General features: G+C 37.6%; 1 protein-coding gene across 1 annotated transcript; it reads right to left on the minus strand.

Moving 5' to 3' along the window:
- Positions 1 to 364: 364 nt before the first annotated feature.
- On the minus strand, positions 365 to 11087 carry ywhag2 (3-monooxygenase/tryptophan 5-monooxygenase activation protein, gamma polypeptide 2). The gene is made up of 2 exons (XM_026924970.3): positions 10830 to 11087; positions 365 to 2449 (listed from the first exon to the last, which is right to left on the minus strand). The coding sequence occupies exons 1-2, from the start codon at positions 10914 to 10916 to the stop codon at positions 1793 to 1795; spliced, it is 744 nt and encodes a 247-aa protein (XP_026780771.1). The 5' UTR covers positions 10917 to 11087; the 3' UTR covers positions 365 to 1792.
- Between the last annotated feature and the right edge of the window lie 457 nt (positions 11088 to 11544).

Below are 11544 nucleotides of genomic sequence, written 5' to 3' on the forward strand. Positions count from 1 at the left end.
TTTCTAGCATGCTTTTTCATCAAAAAAATGAACTAGTGATAGACTGCAGAAAGCGGCTTTTGGTGTTTTGGTATATCCAACCATGAGCATATGGAAAGGAATATGATGCACCCTGTATCAGTTTAGTGGTGTTGGCTAAATGATAAAGTTCTGCTTTAGTGTACAGTACAAATACACATGAGTCTAAGAAACTTAACCAGCAGAAGTTTGCATATTTCTGATTGGATTTGACTGGATTGTTTGTATTATGCAACTATATAGATCATCTAAACAGTTGCATAATATATAATATGAGTTTTTTTAACTTGCTTCAGAGTAATGTCCCTCACTACACATGACCAACATAGAGGCAATACATCTATGACCACTTTTTTTTCTTTATTTATTTACTTTTTTTTCATGTCTCATTATTTTGGCTCTTGTGCAACTGCTACATAATTATTCACATTCAAGATAAGTGTTACCCAGACAGCTAAAAGTTAAAAAAGGAAACAAAAATAAATATATGAATGAAAAAATTAATACTGCCAAATACAATTTATGGTCCATGTTCTGATTGTGTCACAGAAACACTGATTCTGATACTCCACTGTAGCTCAAACCATACATGTTGCATTGTGCATAACATGACAAAAAAAAAGCACTCATAAATCGCTGAGAGCAGAAACATTGTTAAACAATGTCATGATATAGTTTAGTGAGGAAAAACACGTGCACAGTTAAGTGATCAATAGTGTTTTTCAAATTTCAGTCTAGCTAAAGAAATAAAACATATTTCATGTCACAACAGCAACGCCCATAACAGATCAATTTATTCATAACAATCACAATTTTTAAATTAGCAAATCAAAAAAGATAAATAAGAAGTAATCAATATGAAGCATGTTTTACTTCTCAATCATAGGAATACATAACATCCAAGGTATAAGTTAATAAAGTCAAGCTATTGTATAAATACATCACCAGCATGCACAATATTGAATCATTGATAGTATCATTATCTTACACTGACAAAACAGTATAGTTGGCAAGTGCAAAAATAAATTAAACACAGAAGTAAACCACAAACTTTGAAGCTGCAATATTTTTCTTATTTTCTATTTTTTTAAGTCTGCCTCTTATCACATGTGACCTTTCAAAATAACCTATGGTTCCAGTAACATTGGACTATGATGGCCATAATATTTTGTTTTGTTACTCTATATGTGATTATTCTGGAGGTCAAAACATTAGAGTAATCTGATTAAATATGCCATGTTTATTTTACTGCAGCTGCTAAACTCACAGATTTGCCTTATATACGTTAATCTTTTTTGTGACTAAAACTGGAACCATTTAAGGCTATTTTTCAGACAGTAAATTCAAGTGGTTTTTGTTTGTTTGTTTTTTAGCTCACCCTCTTTTTCAAATGCTTTTCTACTACCCAGAAACATAAATCAGCAACATCTCTTTATCTCTTTGAACTACATCAGTCCATATGCCAGTGCGTGGCTGCAATTCCAAACCAACGACGACCCCTTCCTGGCTGATTGACTGACATTTTCAGTGGTTTGGCAAACGTCATAGAGAACCGAGACAAGGGCGCTTTCAGCTATTATATATTTCTGTTTATCCTCAAACTAAGACTTCAGCCCCCACCCCTTTTTAACTGCCCTCAATATTTTTTTTCTTTTTGAATTCATGGAAAAATAAAGAACTGCCGCTGCAGAGGAAACCATGGCGAAAGCTGCTTGCCAAAGTCCACCAGCCATATTTCTTAAATCATTTTTCTGCACAGAGAAAGAGCTACCACTTAGTTGTTGCCCTCGCCGCCCTCGTCATCCTGCTGATCGCTCGTCCACAGTGTCAAGTTGTCTCGGAGCAGCTGCATGATGAGCGTGGAGTCTTTGTAGGAGTCCTCGTTGAGGGTGTCGAGCTCAGCGATGGCATCATCAAATGCTGTCTTGGCCAGGTGACATGCCTGCTCTGGTGCATTCTGGATCTCATAGTAGAAAACCGAGTAGTTGAGTGCCAGGCCCAGGCGGATGGGGTGTGTGGGCTGCATGTGTTCTTTGCTGATCTCATGCGCCTCATTGTATGCCTTTTCGGAAGACTCCACCACTGTGGATCGCTTCTCGCCTGTAGCCACCTCTGCCAGGTAGCGGTAGTAGTCACCCTTCATCTTCAGGTAGAACACCTTGCTTTCATGCTGTGCATCGCTGCAGTTCTTGATCAGATAGTTGTCGAGCAGGCTGAGCACATCTTGGCACACAGCCTCCAGCTCTTTCTCAATCTTCTCACGGTAGGCTCGCACCATCTCAATCTTCTTTTCGTTGCCGTCAGCTGAGGTCTTCTGCTCAATGCTAGAGATCACCCTCCAGGAGGAGCGGCGCGCACCTACCACGTTCTTGTACGCCACAGAAAGGAGGTTTCTCTCCTCATTAGACAAAGCTTCGTTCAGCTCTGTTACCTACAACACAAACAAAATAATGCCAGGTGAATAAAATAATTAGGGAAATGCAAATTCTACCAGTGTCAATTCTTCTTGTTCAGTCCCTGCTACAGCATACATGGCACACCCTGTGTTGTTTTTCACGTCTTCATTTTCACTTTGCATGTGTTTAATTCCATGTTGCTCTAGTGAAATTAAAAGCTCACTGAAGTAATCAGCACCACTTTAATAAATGCTCCAGTCAGTGTGAGGAAAGCAGCTTTGCAAACACTAACTTATTTCACTGAGCAAAAAACCTTTTCTGGTTGTTTATTCATGTTCAGTAACCACTTTATCCTGGTTAGGGTTGCAGTGAATCCGGAGCCTGTCCCAGGACCACACTACGTGTGAGGCAGAATATTCCCTGAGTGGTACAATGGATATAAAAATGTTACACATCCCTGTTAAAATGTTAAATCATGTCAGATCTTTTCTCACCTTTAATGTGAAATTGTAAAGTACACAAATAAATTGAAAAACAATCAGAAACTTTTATAGGGAAAAAAAGAAAAAAAAAAGTACAATAATCGAGTTGCATAACCCTAAACTACAGCATGCCCCAAAAATCTCCATACATATGGGAAATTAACACTTTTTAGCAAAATGTCTTCCAAAATAATTAGTTTTCTTTTTTTTCAGAAAGAATGCCTTTAAGAATGCCTTTGACAAAAGAAGAACGTACTGAAATCTCACGGCTGGATTAGGAAGCTGTCGGAAGGTTGTGATGGACTTTAACAGGAAACATGACAAGCACATCACACACAACACTGTTGCCAAACTTGGAGCCAAACTGGGAGAGATGACTGTGTGTGTGTTTACAAAGAAATGGTAATCATGTAGAGGAGGTTTTGTAAATGAAGTTATATTTTGCTAAAAAGTGTTAATTTTCCCTAGGCATGGAGACTTTTGAGACATCCTGTAATACTTTTTTGAAGCACCTTTTGATTTTGTTACAGCACTCAGTGTTTTTGCGTAAGAGTCTATGAGCATGGCACACCTTGACTTATTTTCGCACTCTTTCTTGCAAAAACGTTCTACATCTGTCAAATATTTCCTGCGGACAGCCCGCTCCAGGTCACCCCACAGATTTTTAGTTGGATTCAGGTCCGGGCTCTGGCTAGGCCATTCAAAAACAATGATCTTCTTTTGGTTAAGCCATTCCTTTGTTGATTTGGATGTACGCTTTGGGTCATTGTCATCCTGAAAGGTGAAATCCCTTTTCATGATGCTTCCACCACCATGTTTCACTCTGGGTATAGTGTTCTTTTTTGATGTGCTTTTTTTTGCACCAAACATACCTCTTGGAATTATGGAATTATTATAATTTTTGGAATTGTTCTCATCAGACCATAACAAATTTTGCCACATAGTTTGGGGTGATTTAGTTGAGCTTGGATGTTTTTTGTTAGAAAGGGCTTCCATCTAGCCATCCTACCCTATAGCCCAGACATGTGAAGAATATAAGAGATTGTTGTCACATACAGAGAGTATTCAGTACTTGTCAGATCTTCCTGCAGCTCCTACAATGTTGTCGTTGGTCTCTTGGCAGCCTCCCTGGTAAGGTCTTGTCCTTCTATAAATTTTGGAGGGACATCCCTTTTTATAATTTTTTAAATTGTTTTTATTATTTTAAAATTAGGTTACCCATTCAAGTTTAATTGTAATGGGGACAAGCTGGTAAACAGTCATACAAACCTTCTGCTTAAATTGAGCGCTAAGAAAAGTTCAAATAAATGATCTCCATCTGTGATTCTGGATAATCTTGCTGTAGCAAAAATGACAATGGACAAAATGTGCACTTTCACATAACACTCCTTGCTGTTTGCTACACATCCCCTTGTTCGGGCTCCCTACTGTTCTGAAAAAGTATATAATGTTTTTTTGTTTTGTTTTGTTTTTTTAAATTCAGATGAAATATAATGAGCCCTTAAACTTTTTTTTATGAAATACCCTAATAATGGAATATTACTTTTGTTAATAGTCAGAAATGACCAGAATGCAATTTAAGACCATGTCTTTGTTACATTTTTCATGATATTTACTGCAGTTGCTCTAACCTGCAAAGTGCTGCTTTGAAAGGACAATATCAGTATTTAGATTAAAATGACAATTCATTTTCATATCTACTTTGAAAAAAGCTGAGGATGTTACAAAAGTAACCTGTTTTATCTTTACAGTAAACTTTATAGTGTTGATTTTTACAGTCCTGTAAGTATGTCCTTACTGGGACATATAAGGTTCCAAATATACCATTATTAATATACACAATGGGCCATATTTATCAAACTGGTTATGAACAAATTTATTTCGTAAATGGGTCATAGGAGCATTTACACAAGAAATTTGGTGTTTGGAAAATCCTGTTAGTTTGGAAAAACGTTCGTATCCTACAATAGCTCCTGAGTTTACATATAAGGAGACTCACTGACGTGAACCTCAATCAGCTTGATCAACTTCAAATCACATAATTCACAATTGGTCACTGCAAATGTAAACACAGATTACACTATCAGGTTCATACAGCTTATTTATTTCAATTTACATGCACAAATTTAATGAAAATTTTGTGAAGCCCGGTCTGTGAGCTTTGCCTTTAATGGAGTTGAAATCAGCTGTAGCATGAACCTGCCTATTACATTCATCAGCACATGCATGAGTACAAAATAAATCAGTGTTACCCACACTTTTATAAATCTGACAGAAATTTGTAATTGTTTGGCCTATGAAAACATTTGCACACAACTTTACTAAAAAAACTGATAAATGAGGCCCAGTGCTATTTTAATGCAAGGCAGATAGCACCAAGCCATAAATCCTTGGTTGCGTAACAGTTATAATCACACTGGTCTCCCTGAATGTGACTGCACAGGCGTAGAGATGAGCAAGAGCTAATGCAGTTTCCAGTTTCCATGGCAATCATCTACTTTTGTACATCTGAGAATCTCTAGCTGCTGCTTTGTGAAGCTGCAGAGAACTACTACTGAGCATGAGGAGCTAAACTGATGATGATGATGGTGTGTGTGTGTGTGTGTTTCGTGTGTATTTGTATGTGAGAGAGAGTGAGAGAGAGAGAGAGAGAGAGAGAGAGACAGGCAGATAGACAGACAAAATGTTCTCATGAAAAGTCCTGCACAGCTGCACTGTAAGTTAAGATGACTAGTACGTGGTGGGTCACCTGTTACACTGGCCTTTTCCCTGACCTTTCTCTAAACCCTGTCAGGAGCACTGTATTCTATTTCCACTACTGATTTTAAATTTCAGTGCCATACACAAATGTTTTTAATTATATAAGATCATCACTTGGTCTGGTTTGCCTCTGCAAAACCAATTTCCAGCTATAGTAAATGAAGAGCGCTTATAAAACTATGCCATATAAAACCAACAGAGATGTGCATGGTGTTTCTGTGGCTCCTCTGCCTTTGGTCCATTAAGTCATGTCATGTTTTAAGCCATATGCATAAAACTCCAATCATTTAAGTATAGAGAAAATAAGATCACAACAATGCATTTTCAGGTCAATCAATTTATAATTGTTGTGTGTGTCTCTTGGGCTATAAGCACTGTGTTAATGCACAAAAAGTAAGCAATTTCTATGGCTAAAAGGGCTTTTATCATTGGACCTGACATTTTACAGTTAAGCAGTTTTTAGATGTCCCTCAATAAGCAGCCAAGCAATTGTAAATGTTTGGGATGCACAATGATATATCTCTATTTGTACTGATAATAAGATGCATTTTTATGACCAGTGATCCAGATCAGCAGACAAGGCTCTTCCATACAAAACATAATTTTCATAGTTCATGGGTAGTTTTGATTATTCAAAAAGCATATTTTTGGAGGACTTTTCCGTCCAAATTATACAAAAAGGTTGGTCCTATCCAATGTGCTTTGCTCTGTGTCTGATTATGTGATAACACCATAAATCAGGAGTCATTCTGTGAGTGTGTACAGTCTTCCCCTACTCCTTTACAAACTACTGGCTACAAGTATTGATAATGTGACTGGAAAAGAACAATAATTCCTTAAGTAAACTAATAAAAATCTGATTTGCAGATGTAGCTTAACTAACGAGAGACAAATCAATCCAAATGATACAACCCTCAACCCTACTCTACGATACAGCTTACATAGCATAACTGGAGCTGAACCTGAGTACTGTTGCAATAAGACACACTAATGTGTGTATGTATGTATTGTGAAACGCAGAGCATCATAAGATGTAAACTTACATCTGAATAATTTTAAGAAGAGCTGACCCAGTACCAGAATGCACATGTTTAACTGCATACAATTAACTGTGGTGAATGGAAGCACCAGCAAAGAAGTAAAACTTGCTTTTCAATACTGATGGGAACGATTAGTCAGACAGAGGACTAATTATACCTAGCACTATACCTATTGTGCAAAGTACAATCAATCAATCAATCAATCCTTACTGCACAACTGCAAACATGCAGTTGAAAATCAGAACCCCACACAAATTCCGAATCCCACACAAATTCCTATTTAATTAAAACAATTATACTGACATTAAAACTACTCTTACAAATACAACTTAATTAAAAAAGTTATGTATACAAAGTCCCCATTGCTTGACAGCAAGAGGGCTGTCATCTTAAAACCAAACTACAGATGCGCATCCATACTTCGTACCAATTCCTCTTAAAGTACGTTATGGCTGCTTGTTGTTTTTAACATTATACCCCACAGTACTCATCTTTTTTACAGTTTTATAATTAATAAAAGTGTATCTCACTCCAGGGTCCCTGGTTCAATCTTGGTTTCCTTCCACCTCCCAAAAATATGCCAGTAGGTGGATGTGTTAAGAAAAATTGCCCCTAGTTGTGAAAGAGTGTGTTAATTTGTGTGTGCATGGTTCCCTGCAATGTGTATTCTCCCTGTATCAAGGATGTATTCCCACCTCACACCCAGTATTCCTGGGATAGGCTCCAGATCCACCGCATCCCTGACCAGAATAAACAGGTTACTGACAGTGAGTGAGCGTGTGCTTTAGCTCTGTGTTCCTGACCTAATTAGCTCATCCAAATCTAGAGTGCCAGTGCAACTCTGGTGCACACAGCTGCACACACCTAATGCAGGTTAAGCGGCACAATCGTTTCCAAAATTTAAGGTGTTTTTCTTTTTTTTCTTTTTTTTATCACAGTCTTAGAGAACACGAATAAAATGCTTAGTGTAAAGCATGTCAGACAATTACTGTGTCTGAAACCACTTTCTCACTTGTTCACTGTTTCCTCACTCGTTCACTAAATTCTACTTTTATCTAGAGCATTATATAGGGGGCAGCTGTAATTCAGTCATTATACTGAACTCAGAAAATACTTACTAGCATGTGCTACAGAAACACATCTTTGTAACAATTCAAATATTACAAATTGCCTAGCAACCTGAAAGAAGCAAAAAAAAAAAAAAGTGATTATTTGCATTAAATACACCACTAGCAAGTAACTACTTAATGACTACTGGTCATTAAACAACACCATTATTTTACACATATACTGTGTCTGTGTGTGTGTTGTTGTTGTTTGTGTGAGTGTGTATGTATGTATGTTTGTGTATATATATTACTAATACTTTCAAATGCAAGGTCATTGCATGAGACAAAGCTGATGACAATACTCATACCATTGGCTGAAAATCTTAAAGAGGAACTAAAAGAGCTCATCCATGTGTTTAGCATCTACATGCTGCTGCACAGAGAAACACATGTAGCACAAAATCGCCAAAAAAATTTTACAGGTCAACATGCCAGACGGAGATGTTTCAGCTCTGACATGCTGTCTAGTGGACCTCAGGTTTAATCGTACTGTGTACAAAATTAGCCCTGTTTTATTTTAGTATTTTAATCAGTAAAAGTCATCATAGTATATTGTTCTAGCATTGAAATTAATTTCAAAACTTATTATAACATAGTTATTCCCATGTATCGAGCCTAAACTAGGCAAGCCTAGGCTTGAAAACCATTGGCTGCATGACAGTTTTGTGTCCGTGGTGGATCTAAGTGGATTTAAGGAAATCTCTAATGGGAGGGCAAAATTTGATTGGTCTTCAATGTTCTTCTGCTGAGAACAAACAGCAAGCTTGCTAAACAAATAACAGTCTGTAGATGTTTGATAAATAACAGCTGAGAAATATATTGCAGTATGAGCTACATCATCATCTGTTTGTCAATATTATCATCATCTATTTGCCATTTTGGAATGATGAAACACCGTCCTCTCTGTGCATTATTTAAGGCACACTGTGCAGCAGACACACAAAGTTATGCTTCTTGACTCAAAGCATTGAGCAAAGCATATTATGATTGGCTTGATTGAAAACTCACATCTGATTGGCTAAAGAGAATGTCCTTTAAAAAAAAAAAAAAAAGAAAAAACACTAATTTGTGAATTGGAGCCTGGCAGGTAAGTCTCAATATAGGCACACAAAAATCCAACTCACAGGTAAGGATATGCAAATGCAGATTCCACAATTAATTCATAAATGTAAAAACATTCAGAAATTTACAAACATACTTGTTTAATTATGAATTGTGTTTTTAATTTGTGAATCATACATTTGTGAATTACTGCTGCTGTGCTGTATCCTTACAAAGGTAACAAATTCTACACAATACCTAAATTTCAACCCCAGTTTGCCAAAATATTGCTGCAACAGAAGACAGACTGTCTGGACAGATAATTTTTCAACTGGCAGTACTTTTGTAATTTCAATATAAAGATCTGATTGTTATTTAACTGTGATTTATTTTTACATTCATTAACACTTATTCAGAATAAGAATGCTAATTATGCTTAATCATGCTTATGTGTATGTGCAGAATTTTTTTTTGTGTGATTTCAGCTGCAGGGCTGGACAATGATGAACAAGTATGGCTGCTTATTTTTATGTTGCTTAAAGTTAATACATACCAGAATTGAACTGAACTGAATGGCAAAATGCATTCAGTGGTATTGACAGACACCAAAAGCAGATATTAATTATTACCCACTGAACTTAAACAAGCACTGCTGATGCAATGTGTCCACTTTACAACTTGCTTTTGAAAACAAAAATACAACATGGAGACATGTTAAATCGAAAGTTTTAAGAAGGGAGAAAGAACACACCATGGCAATAAAGACATGATGTCAACTGTAAGGCAGAGGCGGGGAGGGCCTCTGCGCCTCTGTGTCTGTCAGTGACGCCTCCTCGGTGTGTGTGCAGTGAAAAGATCAGATTAAAATCCATGTGTCCTTGCCTCTTTTTTTTTTTTTGCCTGAACAGAATTGGCACAAGACGCTGGCAGATGCGAATCACATCATCTAAATTCCTCTAAAGGCCCTGAATTGAGAATGTCTTAATAAACTATATAGCAGAAAAACAGTGTTTAATGCTGTGGATGATAATAACTAGTCACTCATTAAGTATGTTCCTTTATATATATATATATATATATATATATATATATATATATATATATATATATATATATAGAATAGCATGGAATAGATATAAGCATATACTGACATAATAATCACCAGAGCTAAAATGAGAACGTAAGGGCATGAATGAAGAGAAAGCAATGCTGGGCCCCACTGCAATATGACAGCGATGGAAGCTTCGAGAAGGATTTCTGCCGCCTCTGACGTTGGCTTAGAGGGGAAATGCATATTTGTGGGAAAATAACACACACAAACACACACACACAAAGACATAAATACAACATTGGTGAGGATTGTCGTTATGGCCATACCAATTTAGACATGATAATACTAATGACAGAAATGTGTGTAAGATTTATCTTTGTATCTTTTGTCTTGTCCAGATGTGGAGCTTTTTAAACGTTAAAGCTTACTCAGTGATGAGAATGAATGAATGAATGAATGAATGAATGAATGAGCTATTGGCTAGTAAGCAAACACTATCAAGCAGTCTTATATGGTGAAACATGTCCATATTGTCCTTTTTTTTTAAAGAATTAAGGTGTCTCTGGAGCACATTTGGTTACATTTTGTGTAGCTGTGTTCCTTCATTCATTTGACTGTAAGCTAGAAGACGGAAGGCACCGCCCAAGCAGCAGCTCTAATCCACCCTGATATAATCCACCCAGCCCGTCTCACTGCTCTGCTCATCAGCTGAAAACAACATGCACAAGGACACACATTTATAGGCTTATATTTTTGAAATCCCATGTCATATAGCCGGGATCTAAAGGGAGGATTCTCTGTCCATTCTGTAGCTGAGCATCGGCCAGATGTCCTAACAGCTTACACAGATCGACACGGACACTTGTGTGACAGTAAAAAGAGAGAGAAATGGTCGTTGTTATCGCTGTCAGAAATGAAACGAGGTGACTTACCGATTTCATGGCTGCTGCCATATCATCATATCTCTCCGCCTGCTCAGCTAGTCGAGCTTTTTGAACCAGCTGTTCACGGTCAACCATGTTTAAAGTTTTGGTTTGTTTAATCTACGGTATGAGTGAAATTTTAAATATACTGTTTTTTTGTTTAGTTTTTTTTTCCCTGTCTCTTTTCTCTCGTCACTGTAATTGGGTGAAGGAGCACCGCTCTGCAGCTGTTCCTCGCCGTCTGCGCCGGTGCCGACGGGGCCCCTTCAGCCCCTCCCATTCTCCCCCCCCCTCCCCCCTCCCTTCTCATCCCACTCATCCCTCCTTCTCGCGCGCTCTGCGGCTCTACGTCAGCGCCTAAACCTGGCGCGCGTGATGTAAGGCTCCCTGTATGGAGGCTCGAGAGCTAGTAAAGCACTGCGCCTATCAACCAATCAGAGCAATTTATTTTCCAAAACCTCTTTACTCTGTTTCTGTTTTAAACATTGGTGATTTTGTAAGATATCTAAGTTGATTCTGATATGTTTCTTTTACATTTGCCCACTGTAGCCACAGATTCCTGTTTTTTGCTGATAAGAGTGGAATCCATTTATATATTCAGCATATAGCAGACACCCTTATGCAGAGTGACTTACAGAAGTGCTTTGTAGTCTCCATCAAAAACACACCCCAGTGTGGTCTTCTTCTGCTGTAAGCCCATCTGTCTCAAGGTTTGGCGTGTTGT

The sequence above is a fragment of the Pangasianodon hypophthalmus genome, chromosome 14 (assembly GCF_027358585.1).
Source record: "Pangasianodon hypophthalmus isolate fPanHyp1 chromosome 14, fPanHyp1.pri, whole genome shotgun sequence".
NCBI classification, from domain to species: domain Eukaryota; kingdom Metazoa; phylum Chordata; class Actinopteri; order Siluriformes; family Pangasiidae; genus Pangasianodon; species Pangasianodon hypophthalmus.